The sequence below is a fragment of the Monodelphis domestica genome, chromosome 5 (assembly GCF_027887165.1).
Source record: "Monodelphis domestica isolate mMonDom1 chromosome 5, mMonDom1.pri, whole genome shotgun sequence".
NCBI lineage: Eukaryota > Metazoa > Chordata > Mammalia > Didelphimorphia > Didelphidae > Monodelphis > Monodelphis domestica.
Genome location: NC_077231.1, coordinates 199746263 through 199769464, shown reverse-complemented (window position 1 = coordinate 199769464; position 23202 = coordinate 199746263). Strand labels below are relative to the sequence as shown.

The 23202-nt window shown below is 35.9% G+C and overlaps 1 protein-coding gene across 2 annotated transcripts in view; it reads right to left on the bottom strand.

Moving 5' to 3' along the window:
• Positions 1–23202, bottom strand: part of SND1 (staphylococcal nuclease and tudor domain containing 1) — a 547109-nt gene that overhangs the window by 358851 nt on the left and 165056 nt on the right. For both annotated transcript variants that reach the window (XM_001366193.5, XM_056799670.1), the window contains exon 11: positions 5026–5115. In XM_001366193.5, the coding sequence (XP_001366230.2) occupies positions 5026–5115 (90 nt within the window). The remainder of the gene's footprint in view (positions 1–5025; positions 5116–23202) is intronic.

Sequence of the window (23202 nt, the reverse complement as noted above, 5' to 3'; positions counted from 1 at the left end):
ACTTAATAAATGTTTGTTCCCTTCCTCTTTCTCTCTTCATAAGGAAGTAAGCAGACTAGGTAGAATTTTAGGAAAACATAAGGTCTATGTTGGTGAAGCCCTGGCATGAGTTCCAGGCACCAAGGAGGAAGCTGTTCCATTCCCCCTCTCCACAGCCCCTGAGGACATTTTTTGCATGTCCCACCCCTCTGTGCAGCCATCTAATGCAAGATCTTCCTTCCCTATCTAGGGTAATGGGGGGAGCCTGGGCAGCTCACAGGCAAATTTAAGGTGTGGTTTGGGCATGCAATCTTGAAAACATTCACCAACTCTGCATTAGGTGGTATAGTGATTTTATTCAGCTTACATATAAGATACTCATTTCTTTGTAACAAATCTGTATTTCCCCAAAATACAAAAATGTATCCAATTCAAAACTCTAAAGACTTGAAAAGAAAAGAGAGATAAAAATAAGACCTCCTTCAGCAATAGAAATTCAGAGGTAGAAGATGGAGTTGAATACTTTGTCAAACGTCTTTCCAAATATGGGAGCAAACATATCCATAGGATCAGATTCCACAAATATAGTGTCCCATAACCTTCACTAGATTATGAAGTTAATGAGTTCCCACTCAAAAGTTTTCCAAATGCTCTGAAATTAACAGGGCAAACTATTTCAAGAATGATGCTGGCTCCCAAAATTATAATGTATTTTCCAACTACCAGTAGTTACCAGTAGAAGGAGCCTAAGTATTATGTACCAAGACAGTAGAGTTTAGAAACAGGGTCCCTAAACAAAGGTACTCAGAACTTTGAAATGCAACAGAAGTTTGGGCTACTACACAAACAAAATATATAAGAAGGTCCCGTACTCTGAGACACTTAACAATTCAAAATATTCCAGGATTTGGTTGGTTGCTTTATTCATTTATGAAAGAAATTTATAGCCAACATTGGTGGTATCAGTAGGGCTGAGAACACAAGGAAAAGGGGCCTAGCAGAAATCTGTCACTTGAAATCATAATGTATTCACAACCTCTAGGGCCTGTTTTGATCACTAATGTAAAATGCTTTTCCACTTACAATCATCCTAACTCAATTAGATCTGAAATAAAAAGTAGAGATAATAGGCAAAATGTTTTTTAACCTAAATACATCAAAGATAGTTAAGAACTAGTAAAACCAGCTGACCACCACCAGGGAGCTTGGTACTTAACAGATTGATGCACAGGAAAGACTGCAAAAGAGATAATTGGGAGCTCTGTTCTCAGGAGAGAAGTGGGAAAGAAAGAAAGGTAGAGATGGAAATTAAGCTCAGCAAGAAAATAATTTCCCCTTTTAGCTCTTGTTGACTGAGAAAAAAATGTTACTCTCACTAATGGCTCTCTTGTACTATTCTAAGACAAGAAATTTATCATTTTAATTCAATAAATATTTATTAAATACCTATTATGTACATCTTTTACTGACAGATGCTCTAAAAGGCATAATTATGTTAGACAATCCTCATTATTAACATAATGAGGAATTAAATAGTGGAGATGCATATCTGCTAAAGGTTCACAGAACATGTTCATAGAACATTTCCCACCACAGAATGCATTAAAAAAAAAGGAAGAAAAAGTCTCCAGATACTGTATATGAATCAGTATGTGCGAATTGCAAGCATTCTAAATGATATTGTAGTAATTTCCAAAGGAGACCTTCCATCACTCATGTCTTCATCATAACTATCCAAAGACCATAATCAAAATTAATAACGAATATGTATTGCCCAAGTAGATAGATAGCCCCACAGGACTCATCCATGTTGAATAGATACTATATATGGCCAATGAAACTGCACCCAAAATTGAATGGGGAGAGAGCATATCATTTTACATTTGACAAATTGTATAATATTTATAAGCAGAAATCTAATTGGTTAATTAGATCGACCTACCCTTTATTTCCAGATTTCTCCTATTTTCCTGCCAATGTAGCTTTCTGTCTGTCCTTGCCTTTGCACACCATTCACAGAAAAGCAAGAGGACTGACCTGAATTACTAATATTCTTTAACCCTCTCAGAGGTATTTGAATTTTTCAAAGAAGATAAGAAACCACATGGAATTCAAAAGAGGTTATGGGGGATTATTAGGTAGGGCAACACATTCTGCTCTATTTGAGCAGTTGAGGAATCTGATGGTACAGTAGATATGTCTGGTTCTGAAATCAGGAAGATATGAGTTCAAATTCAGTCTCAGATACTTGTCAGCTCTGTGATCTTGGTCAAATTGTTTAACCTCAACTTCCTCAACTGTAAAACAGAGATAATAATTAGCACCTACCTCTCAGGAATGCTGTGGCGATCAAATTGCATAATACCTAATAAAAAATGCTTAGTATACTGCTTGGCATGAAGTAGGTGCTATATAAATGCTTATTCCTTTGCCTGTTCCCTTGAAGTGACTATGTAGTAAAAAACTGGAATTTGGCCTGCAAAATCAGTAGTCAGATTGAGCTTTTCTGGTTTTTTTTTTAAATGCTTCTTTCATTTCTCCCGAGCTGAACTCATGGATTTTCTAAAAGCACCAAGTTCTCTCGAGGCTGTACAATGAGTCCATGGTAATGAAACTGTTTTGTTGGTGGAAGACCATATTGGTAATGTCAATTTCCATTCATGGGTTTTTAATGTTTCTGTGTTTTTAAGTCACAGAATTACCAACATAAATATCGTTTTGTAACCCTATTTCATACACTTGGACAAAGGCTACGAAAATCCAACTGAAGACCATACTACGAATGTTTAGCAGCTTTCTTTAGCAAAAATCCCAGGAAGCTCTAGATACAAGACTCCTGTATTCCTGGAAATGATAACTATTTTCTGCTTTAACCAAATAGCAAGAAAAACCACTACTCTATTTTGAACATTATTGTAAACCTAATGTTTTTTATTATGGACATCAGGCCTAAAACGGGCACCAATAAGAAAAAAAAAGTAAGTTAAACTTGTGATTTTTCTTTTCTTTCTTTTTTTTTACATTAATTTAGCACAAATAAGAATGGCTAGCTTCAAAGAGGAAATCTGCAGAAGTGCTCTAAACCAAGGCCACACAGTCAAGCCACTAGTGAAAGGAGCAGATGGCAAACCAGAGGGTGATAAGGATACTCTATCAAGCAGTACAGAATCAAGGACAGCTTCTGAAGCAATTCCAGCACACATATGCATGTACTCGCATGCGAACACACACACACACACACACACACACACACACACACACACACACACACACACACCACCCTCTTCATTTTGTAGAAATTGAATAATGGAGAACTAGCCACTATCCTGGATAATAGAAATAAAAAATAGGGACTCCAGAGATAGTTATTATCCCAATTGTAATTGTAAACTTATTAATGTGATACCACAAGCAAATCCTTTATTTCTTCTAGAATGTAATGGATTGTTAAAATGATTGTTATATTTCCTTTCACAGGAAGAAAACAATCAGAGGCCAGATGAGGACCTACCATCAATTTTAGAGAGAAGATTCCTAAATGGGACACAAGATAACACTGTAAATATTTTAAAACTTTCTCTGAAAAGTGAATTTATCTACAAGTGAGGTGAATACATATTATTCCTCTTTTCTCCACAATCCCTTCTTCCTTACTATCAGTGATGAACTTTGACTTTTCTTCTACTATATAACCTAGCTTTTATCCAGAAACCTTATTCTGACCCTGGAATCCATACATTGGAAGTACTCACTCTCTGCTACTGTAGCCTTTTCCTCAGAAGGAAGGTTCCTTTCAGAATTGATAATTAATGAGGGCACCCAGACTAGGCACTCATTTCAGACAGAGGGCACTCATTTCTCTTCAGACTTCCTCTACCAGGGCCCAAGAGAGAATTCTCTCTTTTCAGCTTTTAAGTAACTAAGTAACCTTTAATCATATTTTTATATCTAGCTAGAAAGTTCTTTAAATGGGTATAATTTGGTAGTTAAATAAAAAAAGTTTTACTTGAAGTAGTTCTTTTAAACTTTTACAATTTGTCCTAATATATTTACACTGATCCAAAATGAATAGATGGTCTCTCTCCCTACCTCTTAGTCACCATACAATGTATAACAGTTGCATATGTCTGAAGGGAACCACTAGAAATGTGCAATGCTCTGTTTACCATGCCTCCCCTGGAGGTGTCAAAATCTATGCATGGTCTTCAAGAGCAAAAGGGTATTTATTCTCACAAATGATGTTTCTAGAAAGCAGTCACTATCTGGTTTCAAGTTTAAAGTTAGCAAGATCAGTAAAAGCATCCTGAATCTGAGATATTACAGCCTAGCAGAGCTGAACTGCATCATACTTTCCCCCACCCCCGCCAAGTGGTTGCGCATTCATCATTTGTAAAATATCATCTTGAGAAATGGTATTTGAGCTTAATACAAGTAAATTCCAGTATATAGGCTACTGTAGCTTCAAATCCTAAAAGAAAAGGATATCCCAAGAAACTACACCATTATGGTAATAAGAACTTATTAAAAATCCAAGGAGTAAAAGATAGCACAGCATTAGAGGAAAGGGTACAATGCCCAAATAGGGTCCCCTTCCTAGTTAAGAAGAAACAAGTATATAGCATCTAGTAGAGCCACAGGAGTATTGGATAGTTAGCATGATGACTTATGTAGGCTTAAATGAAATTGGAACATTTCTAGAAGAAAATAGGGAGGAGTCTTAAAAGACTTAAAAGGCCTTGGTATTCAAGGACAGTAGAACAGGTACTTTTTTTTTTTAAACCCTCACCTTCCGTCTTAGAGTCAATACTGTGTATTGGCTCCAAGGCAGAAGAGTGGTAAGGGCTAGGCAATGGGGGTCAAGTGACTTGCCCAGGGTCACACAGCTAGGAAGTAGCTGAGGCCGGATTTGAACCTAGGACCTCCCGTCTCTAGGCCTGGTTCTCAATCCACTGAGCTACCCAGCTGCCCCCAGAACAGGTACTTTTAAGAAACCAATGAAGGAATAAGGAATACAACCAATTTCCACATGTAGAATGCATTGTTTACCTTCTTCCCAATAAGCTTTTTCCGGAGAAACTCTCGAGCCTCAAACATATAAGGAATGTCATACAGGGGGCGAAGTTTCTTGTTTTTATCCTAAAATCAGAGAAAAAAAAAGAAAGAAAAACATATTAGTATGACGACAATCTAAATGAAAAACTGTCAAAGCACCAGATCTTTTAAGTACTACTGAAAACAGTACTGTTTTCTGATGCTAAATATCACAATGATTAGAACATACATTTTCTAACTCAGCTGACTAAATGATTTTAAAAAATCTTACCATGAACAAAATCTTTTTTTTTTTTACCATAGAACAGGCTCAAAGAAACACTCATGATATGTTACAAATAAAAAGGCAGATCTTATAAGGAAATTTAAATATTTCTTCATCATCAACATCTTCCTCAAATGTTTCTTAGAAAAAAATCCCATGTAGGTAGACCTTACTATAGGTAGACTTACTAAATATTCATAGTTAAAAATTACTTGAGATTCACACATTGCTTTTAACTGGTCCATATTTATTGATCCAACCATCCCCCAAAGTAATTTTCTTATCTCTTCCCTCTTTCAAAGTCAAACTCTTAGAAAAAGCGATTATCACTCCATCCTACAATTTATTTGCATCTCATTTTTCAATGTCTTGAAAACTGTGGTCCAAATTCAATACAGAACAAATTACTTTCTCTAAGGATACTAACAGTCTTTTAATTGCTGACTCCAATGATTTTTTCTGTCCTGATCCTTCTTGACCTCTCGTAATACTATTGACCACTCCCTTCTTTCCCCCCTACATAATCTTTCTATCATCAATTCTTTGACTATTACTCTCAATTTACCATCACTTAATAGATCTCTATCCCACCCCATACTGGTAGGTGTGTCTCCTAGTCTCCCAAGACTTTGTCTTCTAAAAAAAGTGATGTAATCAGTTCCCTAAGGATGAATTATTTTTATACAGTAGCCTCCCAGATCTATACATCCAAACCTACTGCAATCAAATATTATAAACTACCTAATGGATATTTCCAGCTAGATGCCCCTTAGATAACTCAATCTTAACATGTTTAAAGTAGAATTGTATTTAAACTACCACTACTCGTCCAATATGAAACCCAACGTTGATAATCTCACTAATCCTCAGTTCTTTCCCCTTCCTCACAGTTCACATTCCTAGGTCAGCCAATTAATTCAATAGATTGAATTCACATCTGCCAAGTGGCCAATCAAGAAATATTTTGATGGGTACCTAATTTTATGTCAGGCACCATGCTAAGCACTAGGGATACAAAAGGGAAGGGGAGGGGAGGGAAGGAAAGAAGAATCTTTACACACAAGGCTTTTACATGCTAAAGACAGATAAATACATAAATATATAGAAATACAAATGTATAAAAAGTAGTAAAGTACTGAAAAAGTAGATATTTTGGCCATTACCTTGGCTCAAGCATGTTTCACTTTCTATTTGGACTACTGAAAGAGTCTTAATTGGTTCTTTACTTCTAGTCTTTTCTTTTTCCAAACCATCCTTTACACAGCAGTCAAAATAACCACAACATTACTATAACAAAAATTCGACCATGGATTGCATTTCCATGTTAAAAAAATTGAGTAGTCCTCCCATCTCTGAGATGCAGGAAAAATTATTCTTCTTTGTAATTAAAACCTTGTACAATATAGTTTCAATTTGCATTTCCAGATTTGATATTAACCTCTTTTATGCATTTTATGTTCCAGGTAAACTACCCCTATGATCTTGTTATTACTCATTGTTCAATCTCAGGCCTCTGTGTCTTTTTATATTCTATGCCTGGAATACATTCCTCCTTACTCCTAATTCTCAGAATCCCTAGCTTCATTGAAGATCCCAGGCATGAGCCACTCCTATAGGAAGTTCCTCCTGTTTCCTCTAGCCATTAGCACTCTCTCCCCTCTCAAATTATTGCTTATACATCTATCTATCTATCTCTATCTATCTATCTATCTATCTATCTATCTATCTATCTATCTATCTATCTATCTATCTATCTATCCTCAAATAGAATGTAAGTTCCCTACGATCAAGGGATTTTCATTTTATCTTTATACCCCTAGTGCCTAGCACAGCATTCTATGAGCATATTAGGCAATTAATAAATGCTTGTATGGGCATACTGAAAGAAGATGTGGGGGGGGGGGATAGCTTTGCTCTTATTGGGTAAACTTCTAGCATTCTAGTATCTTCATTTAAATAAGTTTTCACTCTTGATTATAGATAATTACTTCTTACCATATTAAGAACTGTTTTTTCCTGTGCTTCTTAGTAAATTTTAAACATGAATATTATCTTTCCTACAACTTCAAAAATTCTTAACTACAGAACCACCATTCTGTACTATAAAGGAAAATGTCTAATTACTAATGCTTCTTATTTATTGGAAATTATAAGTAAATAACATGTAGGATGGAACCATGTTCATCTGTTCAACTAGCCCCAATGCTGCATAGTTAGCAGCAACATTCCAATGCTTTTCCAAGAAGAACTCAGAAACTGCTTTACTACCCTAAGCCAAGAGGAAAGAAAATGCTACAAAAACAATTTACTAAATCAAGCTCAAATCAAGTTCCTAAATAATTTGATTACTTACCTCCACAAACGTTTCTAACTTAATGCCCAATAAATGCTGAAAATGTCAGTGGCAACCATGAAATATACTTGTGGAAGACCTCAGAAAGTGGAAAGAAACATGAAGAAACTGGATACAATAATCAGTGTGATAAAGCACACTGACTAGAGATTTAGACTAGATGGATTCTATATAGCTCTACCTAAGTTTCCCGATTTGTAAAATCGAAGGGGTTGGGCTACATGCCATTTTAGCTTTAACATTCTATGCTAGAATCAGAGGAAAGGTTGGATGACAAAAGCAATATCTGTGTAGTTTTAATGATTATTTAAAAATGTACTACAAGTTATAAATGCCTGCAGAATTCCATATGCCAATACCCAGGTTCCAAGCTATAAGCTTTGTAGTATGGTTTATGAGCATACTTAAAGAGGCATTAAGAATCCTCCCTTGGCAGGAGTTGCTAGGTACTGGAAATCATGAGGAATATAAATAAGGAATACAACACTGACTGTCAGAATTAGCACTGATGATCATAGTGGTGAAGAACAGGGGAAAGAGGCTATATCTTCATTTAGCCAGGTTATACCATACATTAATAAGCTGCATGAATATACAAATCTAAATAAAGATTATTTTAAAAATACTAATAGTCATTTCACACATCATTATGATTTTTCAAAGTAATTTAAGAGTTTCTCTCCTTTAGTACAACAATAAGTATCTGTCCCAGTTGGAAGTGATTTAAACAGGGAATTTTGTCCACTCTTAAAGCAATTTCACATTCTGACTTGTAACAGTTTTTTTATATGTAATCGATTCCTGCCTGATATTAACTGATTATAAGCTTCAAGAGATCAGAGGTCACATCATATCAAAATAACTATGAAGAAAACTCTCTAAATAGGTTGAATTTAATTTGAGCCTTGCCAAATTCATAACTAAAGGGGATTTCCTTTGAACAAAACATTTTAAGTCATTGGTGAGATATTTTTTCCAAAAGTAAAACAGCGATAATTCCTCAATTATCTTCAATCATGACTGTCGTTTTCTATGTAATTATGTTATACAAGAGACCCTGGAACAAACACTGTATGATGAAAGCTAGAAACATTCTATTAGGAAAAATTCCTTTTAATTTCTATTAGCAAATTTCTTCAAGCTAATCATTCATATTTAAAAAAAAAAAACCTCCATAGCAAGCAAAAAAAAGGCTAATGGCACTAAAAAACAGAGTTTAACAAGGTATAAGAGCAACTTTTATTCTAACATTCTAGATTCATTCTGAAGTCCACTGAACTTGTGGCAATTGGTACCTATGATAACCATGGAAAACATATTTTGGTAGTTTTATGTTTCAAAAGTTTGAGGAATTCTTTCTATCTCATTTTTCACAATCTTGAGAAAGAAATATCCCTGAGAAATTTCAAAATAAAAGCAATCTCTCCAAATTACCAGGTACACAAAAACATTTTAAATCTTGGGCAATTGTAGGTATAATATAAACTGAAAATAGGACTTTTGCTGAGTGCCGATTTTAAAGGAACCGTCTAGTTTAGATGACAATTTATATGAAAATCTGTTGCTTTTCTAAAGACAGAAAAATAAGAAAAATATGCTTGCACTTCTGGTGGGTAGATAATACACAAATCAAGATGTGCAAGAAGTTATAGATCACTCTGGAAATGACGCTCTGTGTAGGCCTTGCAATGACTCAGATAAGAGATGGGAAACCTATCTTCAGTCATCTGCCATCTTCTAAGAGTGGTGTGGGGGGGGGGGGGGGGAGAGATCACCATTGCCCACTCATCAGCATCTGAAGACAATAGCTTAGCATCATTACAGTTATTTTTGATTGGCACTGCAGTAATTGTTATCAAGCCTTTCAAGCCTCCCCTAAATTTTAATCTTTACACCTGTCTTTGCTGAGGTCTATTTTGTCTATTCTATTCTTAAAGAACTTTTATGAAATACATTCCAGAAAAATTTGGGGAAATCATTTCCTATTTTTTTCTTTCCTAATTTCTAGGAAGTTTCTTTATTAGCTTATACTTCAGTTAATTTTGCTAACTTAAATCTTTCTCCATGTCTTCTCTGGAGAAGAATGATAGGTATCCTTTCTCCTCATGAGCCTTTAAAGGATCAATTTGTTTTCAGAAAATACAATTACCAAAGCAAGTGAGTCCCCATCAGTGAAGTTTAGAGCTGGGGAAGAAGACAGAAGTAAGAAGGTGAAAGAAAGAAGTCAGAAGGAAAGAGATAGGGGTGGGGGTGAGTGGGAAGAGGATCAAGGGGAAAGGGAAATACAGGGAAAAGGAGGAAGAGAAAGAAGACAGTGTAAGGAAAAAGGAGAGAAAGAAAGGGAGGAGATGAGTACACAAATATAACTATGCTAGAAGCAAGAGCAAGACTAGACTGAAGAGCAATGATTCTAATCACTAGATTCTAATCACCTAGTCACCCTGTCTCTCCTGCTATTTTTCAAGAAGACGAGTTAGAATCATGGCAGCCAGGAGACAAGAATCCACAGGTTTTTGTTGTTGTTGTTGTTTTGAGAATTACTTGGTAGGAAAAGGGTTCTTTCTACTATCTGTTTAACAGGCAGGTATACTAACAAGGGATATATATTAAAGATTGCAGGAATTACTAAAGGGGGTTGGGGGGGGGGGGCGGGTCGGCACAGCAGCACAATTTCAAAATTTGTACACTTTTGACAAACTGTAAACCACCATTAATATAATGAAAGTCCCCATGAAGGTATTCAAATTACTGATGCCTTCATGGTGTTTATCCCAGAAAGGAAGTTACTAGATTTCCTTCCTAGCTAAGATGAAAAACATTCTGCTCTTATGCTAGACTCTCCTCCATTATCTCCTCTGCAGTTCCCAGAGGCAAAGGCTCTGCATGCCCAGAGGGTTTCAAATTGAAGAAGTGTCACATTTCTTGAAACCAAGCAGTTCAATTCATCAACACTTGTGAAAATATTCTGCTGAGTTGTTTTTTTAATCACATATACACACAACAATTTATGTAGACTTATCTCTATATCTAGAAGTGAGGTAAAGAGTTGAACATATTCACATATCCTTTCATCTTATTTTCTATTCTATATTTAACTGAATTAGAAACAGAGATATTTGATAACTTCTTGATAACATAATTCCTTCAGATATTTCCCCCTTTCCATAAATACCAATTTCCTAACACAAAAGTCCAGGGGGGTAAACATTCCACAATAACAGAACTTTTATGATGTGGAACTAAGATTATCTGAGGCCCTTGGCATAGGAAAAAATCATCCACTGCTTTAAGGCATAAAGGTAGGAGATGGTAGAGGGTTGTTCTAAAAAGATCACACCTCTACATCTTCCCACCTGATTTGATTAACTGTAGTAAAATCGAAGCATGTGTTCATTAAAATAAAGGTATTATATCCTACTATTTGAGATAAGAGGTTAGCACTAAAGAAAAAGTGCCAGGCTGAAAAATGTGTGAAACTAATTACTTCCACAGGAGAGGAGGTTCCAAGGGATTGGAATCTTGAGGATAAGACTCTGGCTGGTAGAGGAGTTGCTCTCTCAGTCTCTCAGTCTTGAGAAGCTGAAGAGAGTAGGTGGGAAAAGACTTTCTCCTGAGGGTTACCCATTTTTCCTGCTGGTGACTGGAAATCTTTTCCCCAGTTGTTCCCAATTGAAAAGACCACTGAAGGATTAGTCTGAGAAAGACATGTTAGATCTCTGTCTGACTTTACGTTACCTCCTGTTGCCCTCAGTCTGAACTGTAGCCAAGGGGCCAAACCCAGGATTAGTCAACCTGAGTTTCTCTCAGGGGGCTCAGGCTGCCAATGCCTGAGTCCCCCACCCCCCAAACTCAAGGAGAGAGGGAAAAGGGTTTAGATAGAGGCAGGGACCCCCTTTCCCCACTTTCCTTTCCCCATTCTTTACTGCCAGTTATTCCTTTGTATTATCCTGATTGAGTGGACATTAAAATAGTTATCTGTTCCCTAAGCTGTGAACAAGTGTGAGTGAAAGGATCAAGGGAAGACCCTTCTATCTCGAGTAGTAGAGGGGGGACAAGAGAGACAAGAACGAATCTGGGAGAACAGCGTTAGTTAAGGAGGGAAGGCAGAAGGGGGAAAATCTTCAAACCCCCTCTCCTCTCTGCACCAACTCTACACATCAACTCTCTCCCCTGTACCCCGCTTTGAGAAGGGAGGTCTCCACTCTTCCCCCCTCTCACTACAACAAAACAGCCCCTCAAATACAACTTGCTCTCCCCTTATAATACATTTCCCAGTTAATTTTTTTTCAGATGTTCTTATTTTCATTTCTGATTGATCCTCCAAAAGCATTTGAACTGCCCATGAGTGCCTCTATCAAATAGATAGACCTAAAATAAGCTAGGACATACCTATTTAAATGAACTCATTTGTAAGATGTGAAGAGTATAAACCTCTAGTCTATATTTAAAATTCATTATATCAGTCTATTTTCCATATAAGTATTCAATCATCTGGTATATAATACTTTCCTAGCTACCTGCCTCTACGTAAGGCAATATAGAGATATGATATCAACCTAAAGGAATTTGCAAACTTATTGAAGAGAGAAGACAAAAATGCCTTTATAAATCAGAGGCAGATCCAGCTATATTAATTCATTCAGTTAATTTTAAAGTATGCACATTTGAGTGGTGTTGACAACAAGAGTTGTCAGTTTTCTAGTAACTGAAGTCCACATTGACCTCTCTGAGAGGTCAATGTGGACTTCAGTTACTAGAAAACAATTCAGAGAAAAAGAAACAACTTAGCTGGTGCTGAAGGTTGGATAGGATTTAAATATGAGGAAAGGAGAAAAAATATATTGGAAGAGAGAAATAATAGGAGGAAAACAGAGTAGGAATGAGCATAAATGAGCAGAGTTTGTATAGAGAACGGACAGAGAAAATATTTACACTGAGGAATAAAGGATATGACTGACCGTGGAAAAATGTTAGAAGTTAGGAAGAAGTATATACTCAAGAGTCCAAACAGAAAAGTACCAAACCTAATGATGAAAATGTGTTTTATGGTTTAACTGGAAAATGGCATTTTAATAACAATAACATTTTTATAGCATCATAAAGTTTGCAAAACACTTTATTTTTCTCGTTCATTTATTTATTCATTTATTCATTCATTCATTCATTTGTTTTGTTTGTTTGTTTGTTTATTTGAGATCCTCCTCCTAGAATGGAAAACAATTGGAAGGCTTTTGTAATAGACAAACTGTGAGTTGAAGAGGACCTGGTTCAGATGGATAGAACAGAAAAAGAAGGAACAAAGATGACGATGTTTTTACTATAAGTCCAAATCCCAGGTCTTCCTGAGTCTATAATCTATACAACTGTATTAAAGGAAGGATGAACAGAATCTGGCATCCAATCAATGGACTACAGCCCTGAAGAAGAATATTTAAAAGACTGCTAAATATGAAATGAGAGTAAATGGAGACACTAGTTTTCGCATGAGGCCTGAAATGAAAAAATGAGTAAGAGGTTAGTGTTCTGTTTTTCAGATGTTTTCAACTGTGTCTGACCTTTTATGTTCCCATTTGGGGTTTTATTGGCAATGTTAGAGTGGTTTGCCATTTCCTTCTCAGGGCATTTTACAGATGAGGAAATTGAGGAAAATTGGGTTAAAATACTTATCCAGGGTCACACAGCTAGTAAGTATCTATGGCAATATTTCAAGTCAGGAAGACTAGACATTTGTCCTCCTTTTTAGTGAGAAGTTGCTAAAAGATAAAGGTGAGAAAGGATGAGCTCTTTAGAGAAATAAAGAAAACATAAAAATAGAAAATGACAGAAAGACTAATTCATATGGGACATCTATAATCATGAAAATAGAAAGAATAATAATTTGGCCACTATTTGGCAAACTGGGATATACACTGTGAAAAGAATCAATAGGAGGGAGTATCAATAACCTAGGAAAGGATTAAATTAATGGCTGTATAAATGTTAGAGTTGTGAATCTAAAAGACAGTTTCAGATATCCGTGCCTGCTGATATCTTGTCAATATGAAGACAGTTTCACGGTGGAAAAAAGGCAAGCACCAAACCTAATTCAGGAAGTTTCTTGTCCTTGAAGGAACTTACTTGTTACCTACAGTGTACAGAATTTGCTTATATGCAAGAGAAGCTAGCTTGTACCAAAATTAAAGCATTGTACACAAGACCATCATGCAAAAAAAAAAATCTCTTTTTGGAAACTGTTTGTCTACTCAATTATATTTGCTAGCTGAATATAGTGGCATTTTGAGAAACATTTGCTATTCAGTGTGAATTCAAGGGAAAAAGAAAAAAATAAGAAAATAAAATTAAAAGGACCAGGAACAAATGGATACAAGCACATATACATATATGGAATGAAAAGTGCAAATAAAATGTTTATAGACTCTGAGGACTTATTATCCATAGTAGGAAGACCATATGTGAGCATTCATGTAGTGACAACACTTCTGCAACAGTAGTAGAAATAGTGAAATAAAAGACTAGCCTAAATGCCAAAGCATAGCTTTGTCATGCCCCTTGTGAGGGTCTTGGGAAGCCACAATCAAAGTCACTAAGACAAAAGGCTCCTTAGCCTTGTTCCAACCATCTTGGCCTTCCTAGTATTGCATTGGTCTTGGGTCATATGGGAAGATAAAAAAATTTTTTCAATCATTTAAATTTCTGGAGTAAAAATGAATTTCAGGGAGAACTCAATTCCACCAACTTTCTATGCAAGGTTGGGAAAACACAGCTTTTCCCACTTCTAAGATTCAGAAGCTAAAAGAGAGCAGACATCTGAAATTCAAAGAGAACAAAGTGAATACCCATGCCTTCCCAGAGGGGTGTGAAATTTAGATTACTCCACCCTACTTAGATCATACTTTATGGAGAAGATGAAATTGTAATCTCCTGATTGAACAATGAAGGTACTTAGTTCTTACTTTATAGTGAAGGTATAACTTTGAGCTAAGTCTATTTTAAGATCTTAATACAAAAAGGTGTTAAGAAACTATAATTGATAAATTGATCACAAAAAGGTTAAGTAACTAACAAAAGGTGAACTTAACAAAGAAGTCTTAAGTAACTCAAATGATATAATCTAATCAAAGAAGCTGAGAATGAAAGAATAGTCAGTCCTGGAGAAAAGTCTCTGATGTGATTGATAGACGTGAAAATTGAGAGGAGGGGACACAAGAGTAAAAGGTCTATATATTTCATGTCACTTCCTCTCTCCGGTACCTTTGGTGGCTGAGAGGAAGCTGGTGGCAGCGTGCTGGGCCTTTCAGCATTTTGGTGTGGCTACAGCTATTGTCAGGTTCAGTTGTGAGTTTCTGGCTGAGTTTTTCCTCCTTTACTTCCAAACTTTATCCTCTTAGAAGCCTCTAATCTCCTTCAGAGACCTAGTGGCAGAGATCTTGAAACTCCCCCTGGCACAGGCCGGGTGGGAGAAATCCTAAACCCTCTTCCCTCTTCTCTTTAAATCCTTCCCTCTATAATAATTGAAAATAGCTACAGAATGAGTAATCCAGTGCAAGTCAGTTTATTTTTATGAGATTCTAATACTGCTTGGTTTACTGTGGCTTACTCATAAGAAAAAGGGGGGAGGGTGCAATCACAAAATGGATTTCCAACCTTACTTCCCTTTCCGTAAGGCTAATATGTTTTGCAAAAAATAGTGCTATAATGGCCATTGGCTAAGATAGAAAAATGAGAGAAAAATTACTAAACTATTCCTTAAGTAGGTCTTCTAGATGTAGGAAACTAGGGATAGGTAGCTAAAAAGGAATATACTTTAGCTGGTAGTCCACGGAATATGTCAAGCCTAGGACTAGGAATATCAAAAAAGAATCTAAGAATAAGAATTCAAACCCAAAGCATCACAGGACTTGAAGTTAGAAGGGACCTTAATTATTATTATCTAGTTAAAGTCCTAGCTTTATAGATAAGAAAATAAGCAAAAAGGTTCAGAAGTCACACAGATACTGACACTGAGCTAGAATAAAACCCAAATCTTTCAACTCCAAACCTATTCCACTCTGCCTCTCTCTCTACTCCATCTCCACCCTGAACCTTTCCTTTACAACAAGTACCTGAATTCTTGCTGAGGTAATAACTAGATGTATTTTCTGCGTCTCTAGTCTCCTGCCAGTTGTGACTACAAAATACAGCTTCAGAGCACATTTATTAAATACTGCATCATAGGATCACAGACGTAAGCTTGAAGGGGTCTCAGAAACTATCGAACTCAGCTTTCTCACAAATCAGATAAGTGATTCAGAGTTTTCAGTTTCATGTCCAAGCTCCCACAGAAGAAAATTTAAAGCAGACACAGATAAGATTTATTTTAAGGATAACTTTCTATATACTCATTTATTTTTAAAATTTCTAAAAGGAAAATTGGTTTTGTAGAACAACAATGAAATTGGACAGAGGAAGACGAGATTTACTAGTGATGTCACTATTTCCAATTATTGGGCTTCAGGGTTGAACCCCAGCGGAGATTTAAGGTCATTCATACAAATCACTGGCAACGCTATATTCTCTTTAGATGAGGGCCAAAGCTTCAAAATAATTTCCTTTTCTATCCTATAACATATTTACGTTAAGTAAAATGGGAAATGGCGGGTGGAAAGTAATTAAAGGAGAATGATACCAGTTTAGTTAAAATGACCCAACTAAATCTCTAACTTATAGTCATTTATTACTAACAATTATCAATCAAGCTAATGAAGAACAGAAAACAATTATAATATCATCCTGAGCTCTGAAAAAGCTGTACAGGCACTCACTCAACAAATATGAAAACTGGTTTATATTGGCTAAAATGCATTCTACATAATCACAACATATCATTGATTTGAAAGGGTTACTTTCTCATGCTTTTAAGATAGAGAAGCAAAATCAGCAGCTGCCCAAATGACTGCAGGTCAAGAAAAGAAAGGGGAGAGGGAGGAAGGATGAATGGATCAGGATGTTTTGGTTTTTTGTTTTTTTTAATCAGAAAAAAAGGGCTATCTACCCCAATACTAAGAGAATAATTTTTTTAATGAAATACATTTATTACTCACTATTCAAATAGCAATAATTATAAAGTGATATTAACATAACATTACAGTTAGCTTATTAACTAGAAATATAATATATTACATTAAGAACTTGGGGAACAATGTCAACAAAGTTATCAAATAAATGGTCAAATCATACAGATTTCTTTCTGGAAATAGAAGGTTTCGGTTTATAAAAGCAATTAAAGATCAAGTCATTATCATCTCAGGGAGAACAGACATAGGAAAAATGTATATTACACAAGAAAATTATAAGAACTGTGCAATAATATAACATGGCATATTGTAAAAAATTAGTTTTCATGCAAAAGCAATACATGACCAGGTGGAGCTATAATTAATCACAGGTTCTAGAATTAATCCTACAGAAAAACAAGAGAATGAGATGACTTCCTCCCTCAAAACCCAAACTAAATTAAGATGTACGGGGAAGGAGAGAATGGGGAGGAAGATTGCACAAAATCAGAGTAAGGGAATGCCAGTCAGGGTAATATATAATAAGGACTTACTGTGTCCAGAGAGCTTTATCTTAGGTATACAAATCTGGTAGAAACACTGAAATGGCAAATTTGGCTCTGCACCCTCTGACTGAGTTTGCACCTAGCCCAGTATGATACACTTGCTCCTTTCAACCCAAGTAAAAGAAGGGGCAGTGAATTTTGCTGTCAAAATGTCATGATATTTAGCATACACAGAGAAAAGTAGTAAATGACAATTCTTCTTGTTCAGGTACCACAAGGCAGCAAAAAATATTAGAATGTTTCAGAAATGCCATGGTCCCATAATGCAATAACAGTCATTGAAGAACACGTGTTCATTCATTTGAGTCATATCTGACTCTTCATGATTCCATCTGGGATTAGCTTGGCAAAGAGACTAGAGGATGTTACCATTTCCTTCTCTGGGTTCATTTTACAGATAGGGAAATAGAGGCAAATAGGATTAAGTGAGTTTCCCGAGATTACATAGTTAAGTTTCTGAGGTCAGATTTGAACCCAAGTCTTCGAGACTCCAGACCCAGCACTCTATTCACTGTTTCACCTACCTGAATAAAGAAACATACTCTTCTCCAATTTTGACAGATACCAAAAATTGTTTTGGACCTACATAAAAGTGTCCTTAAGACAATGTCATGGCTGGGTTAGCAGAAGGAAGAATAGAACTGCTTAGGAATATTCTTCAATACCACCCTGTCAAAGCAGTGTGAAACACTATTTCATACCTGCAGAAAGGCAGTGGAAGATGATCTTAATACCTTGTCAGTGTAGTAAACAGAAAATCTGAACATCGCCAAAATAAAGGCAATTAAAAGTGTGTAGGACAGAATGTGAAAATAAAAATATATCAGGAATTGTTGATACCCTGTTTCAAAAGTAATTGATTTTCCAATATTGAACCATTTTTGCATCCTGATATAAAGCCAACTGTATTATCAGAGGTGGTACAGCGGATAGAACACTGGACCTGTAATCAGGTCAACCCAAGTTCTAATATGGTTAAAGAAACTTTAGATGTATGGCCCTGAACAAATGCCTTAAAAGTATGTCACAAAAAATGGGGACAATAATAGCACCCATTCTAGGGTTTTTGTAAGGATCAAATAAGTTAATATTTGTAAAAAAGATTACATTGTATTTAGCATAATATATGACACATGCTAGGTACTATAAAAACACTTAATTCTCCCCACCCCACCACCTTCAAAATGAAAGTGTTTCTGGATAAACTGGTCTAACTTTTTTCTCTCACATTATATTTAAAATTTTAAGTCAATATAATGAGACTATGGTACTGCTTCTTTGAGTTTTCTTTTCCTAGTTTAAGTATTAGGGCTTTGTCTCCTAAGAGGAAATTGGGAGACTCAGAGTTTGGGAGAATAATTTGTGTAGTATAGCCAATAACTGCTCTTTAAAAATTTTATGGAATACCCCTTTCACCACAGACATCACCATACCCTCCCTTCCCATCACCTTCACCCCCAGACCCATGGCTGGCTCATGCAGGTCTCTGACTGGTTAGCTTTGATTCCACCACATGTTAAGCCAAGATGCCACCTCCTCCCAGATATTTCTGAAATCTACTTCTTCCCCACCTCCACCCTCCATACCCACCTTCAATGCCACCACACAACTTTTTGTGCTGTCTTCCTCCATTAGAACATAAGCACCCTAGATAGGTAATGTCTTATTGACTTATATTTATATCCCCAGTATTTAGAACAGTATGTGGGAAATGTTAAATGCTTAACAAATGCTCTCTATATAATATGTTTTTAGGGATATAATTCTTCTGAACACTGTGTTATCTGTATTGGAGAATATGTCTGTTCAGTGTTATCATTGTCTTTTGAAAGATTAATGTTTCTATAATTCCTTCTTCAAAATACTCATTGTTTGGGATTTCTTTAAATCTCCCTCTAAGCTATATCTTTTGTTTGTGTTTCCTTATTGTTTATTCTTTTTTAATATGTTGCAGTCAGTAAAGAATTTGTTTCAAATTTCTGATTTTTTCAGAGTTATTTTAAATTGTGACCTAATAAATGATCTACTTTTGTAAAGGTGCTGAAAAGCATATATCCTTAAGTGGTCCCATGCAGAAGATGCTATCAGTCTTTTAGTTCTAAATTCTCTCAAGTTTGCTCAGCTCCATATTTTCCCATTTACATTGTCTTCCAAATTGAGAGGGGAACATTAAAATATGCTCCTATTACTGTGTTACCATCAATATCTTTTTAAAATCCAGTAAATTTTTCCAAAATAAATATAGATGCTCTGCCTTAGTCAATAGGGGTTTAGTGACTTGTCTAGGCTCACACAACTAAAGTAAACTAAAGCCAAATTTGAACCAAGAACCTCCCATCTCTAAGGCCTGGCTTTCAATCAGCTGAGCCACCTAGATTTTTAAAAATAGTATTTCTCTTTGATGTCCATACTAGTTTCCTACAATTAGCTTTGCTTAATATATGTGAAACAGGCACTAGCCCCCTCCTTAGAATTTCCTTTCCATTAGGAAAACCATTGCCATAGCTTTTAGATTTTATTGAAAACACTGGGCTTCAAAGGGCTTTAAAAGAATGCCATACCACTGTTGGGTTTGTACCCCAAAGAGATAATCAGGAAAAATGTTTGTACAAAAATATTCATAGCTTCAAAAATTGGAAAATGAGAGGGTGCCCCTTGATTGAGGAATGGTTGAATAAATTGTGGTATATGATGGTGATGGAATATTATTGATCTGAAAGGAATAATGAACTCGAGGAATTACATGTGAACTGGAAAGACCACCAGAAATTGATGCAGAGAAAACCTGCCCTGCCCTCTTCTTTGCAAAGGTAGGAGACCATAGATATGCAAAATTACTATAAAATTAGCTTTTTTATATTGGTTAGTTTTGCTTTTTCCCCCCTTATTTTTTATCCTTCACTGTAAGGAATAGTTCTCAGGAAGGAGTTAGGGGGAGGTATACATAGGAAATGTAGAAAATATAAAAACCAAAGCGAGAGGGGCAGATAGGTGTCTCAGTGAACCAGGCCTGGAGACAGGAGGTCCTGGGTTTAAATCTGACAGACCTGAGCAAGTCATTGAACCCTAGTTACCTAATTACCCTTACCATTCTTCTGCTTACCATGAATACTTAGAATCAGTTCTAAGACATAAGGTAAGGGGGTGTAAGTAAGAAACAAATTTGAATTTAGTTAATTAGTTAAATTTCTAACTAATACACATATTAAGATACATAACTGAATCTTGAACAAAACCATAATTTTTTTTTGCCTTTTTTTGCACATACATGCATATGCACTCATGTTTATATGCACACAGGTACCCACAAAAAACATGCCAATGTAAATCATTCAATACCATGATATGCCTAATTCCTTACACAGTTTTGTAGGCAAATAAACCTCCAATAAGATAACACTTTTCTATTGAATGATAGCATACGTTAATCTAAAATTGCTCCAGATTTCTCATTTTAAAAAATGTCTGTTGATCTCTTATTCCATCTCTTAAAATTAAAGTTCCTTCCAAAAACAATATGAAAAGAGAAATAGTGAAGAAAACAATACCATTATTTAGCTCATATTAATAAAATATTCAAATGTGTCCCAAAATGTCTAGTAGTTTTAAAAGTGAGACTGAATTATGATATTGAGGACCTCCCATTAAACATAAGATTGATACCTTGCCAGTCATATGATATTTAGTCATTTCAGTCTTGTTTTACCCCATTTGGGGATTTTTCTGCAGAGATATTATAGTTTGCCATATAGAATGGAGATGACTAATTTTTATTTCATAGTCTAGTTGTCATCAGTCAGAACTATATAGAGATACTACAACCATTTCTACCATAGACAAGCAATGGCAAATGTAGTCAAAGGAATAACAAACAGCCTAGACAATCTTCTGATAAGTATACTGTTCGCATTACAATTTCAAACACAGAATGTAAACACACATTTCTTCTTTCCCCTTTTTAACCAACAACATTCCAACAGAGGTTGAGGGTCCATAAATAGTAAGAGAAAAGGAATAATATGCCATTCTAAATACCCCCTCAAAAATTAAGAGTGATCACATAATCACACTACCCTTCTGCTTCCTATGGAGGAGACAAACAGATAATGCCACAAACAATATTTGAGAAAACAGAAACCAAATAAAGCTAGCATGCAGGGTACTCAACTTAATTGCAAGGCAAATAGCACCTCTTTCAAAATGATTGCATTTTTATATGCAGTACCAACATACCTATGAAGCCAGTATGATTAGGTTCCTCACCAAGTATCAGAGTAGGAGGATCAGGCAGTCAATAAACATTAAACATCTCTGAACCAAACCCTGTTCTAAGTGTTAGGGATAAAAAAAGAGACAAAAAACCTCTGCCCTCAAGATCTCAGAGTCTAATGAGGGAGACAAGCAGTCAAGTAGGTATAATAAGCAGGAGATCTATAGGATTAATAAGAAATAATTAAGAGATAAGGCATTAAACTAAGAAGGGCTAGGAAAACCTTTCTGTATAAAATGGGGTTTTAAGTAGGACTTAAGAAAGTCAGAGAAGCTAACAGGCACAGGCAAGGAGGGAGAGGGTCAAAGAAACTGCCTGGGTGATGAAGTTTTTTGTTCAGGAAATTTACATTGCAGTTATCAAGGTCTAAGAAGACTGGAAAGGCAAGTGGGGACTAGGTTATGAAGGGCTTTGAATGTCACACCAAGTATTTTAGATTTGATCTTGGAAGCAACAGAGAGCCAATAGAGTTGACTGAGTAGGGAGGTGATAGGGTCAGACCTTCACTTTGGGTAAATCACTAAATGGAAGATGTCCTGGAGTGAAGTCTTGCTGTAGGCAGACCTGCCAGGCTGTTGCAGTAATTTTTAGACATGTTGAATTTAAGAGGATTGCTTGACATCCAGTTGGAGATGTTTGCAGTTCAATAGAGACTTTAGGGCAGAATAGGTATAGATTTGAGATTCACATAAAGATAAAAATTAAATTCATAGGAGCTGTTAAGAAGTTAAGTAGTATAGAAGAATAGAAGGGGGCCCAAGACAGAACCCTAAGGAACACCAAGGACTAGGGGCCATAAAGAGAGCCCAAGAATTAGGAAGAGAACTAGAAGAGCAGTGTCCTGAATACCTAAAGCAGAGTATGTGGAGAGAGCAATCAAAGGCTATAGAGAAGTAAAGGGAAATGAGGCCCTGAAGTTGGAGCTAAATCATAGAGTATCCTCTGCTTTTAGACAGCAATGCTCTCCCAAATAGAATAAGGCCATCCCTGCACATTTCACTGAATCCATGCTATTTTACTCTTTCCTAACTAGCCCTGAGGCCAAAAAATCAAATTATACACAAATTTGTTTTGTGACTGAAAAAAGTGGCAAGTAGCATGACTAATGTTCATAAAATATAAATTTAGCATATATAAATAAAATAGAAGAGAAAGCACTTTCTCACCTTAAGATTCCTACTTCTGATGACATGAAATTGTAGAAGAGTAACTCAATCAATATCTGTTCCACCCAGTGCTAGTCACTGGAGCACCTCACAGAGAAAACAATTTTATTAGCAAGTTATAAGACAGATCTCAGATTTCCAGAGAGAATGTTTCTAGAAATCTAAGTACTGTGTCATTTTTCTTCAAAAGGTGGTCTAAGTTATGCAATTATTAGGCAGAAAGGCCTATCATTAGACAATGGGTTTCAGTTACATTTAAAGTTACATTTCAGTTATATGATGGATGATATCAGGGCCTATGTCATACCTGTCTTTGTATCCAGAAATTATAAGTAATAGAAATGTATGGCACTGGACCCAAGTTCTAATTCTGCCTCAAACACTTAATATCTATGTGTGACCTGAGGCAAATGATGTAACTTCTCAACCTGTTTCCTCATCTTTAATATGGTGATAATAATAGCACTTAATTCATTGGATTGGGAAGATCAAATGAAATGACATAAAAGGCACTTTCAA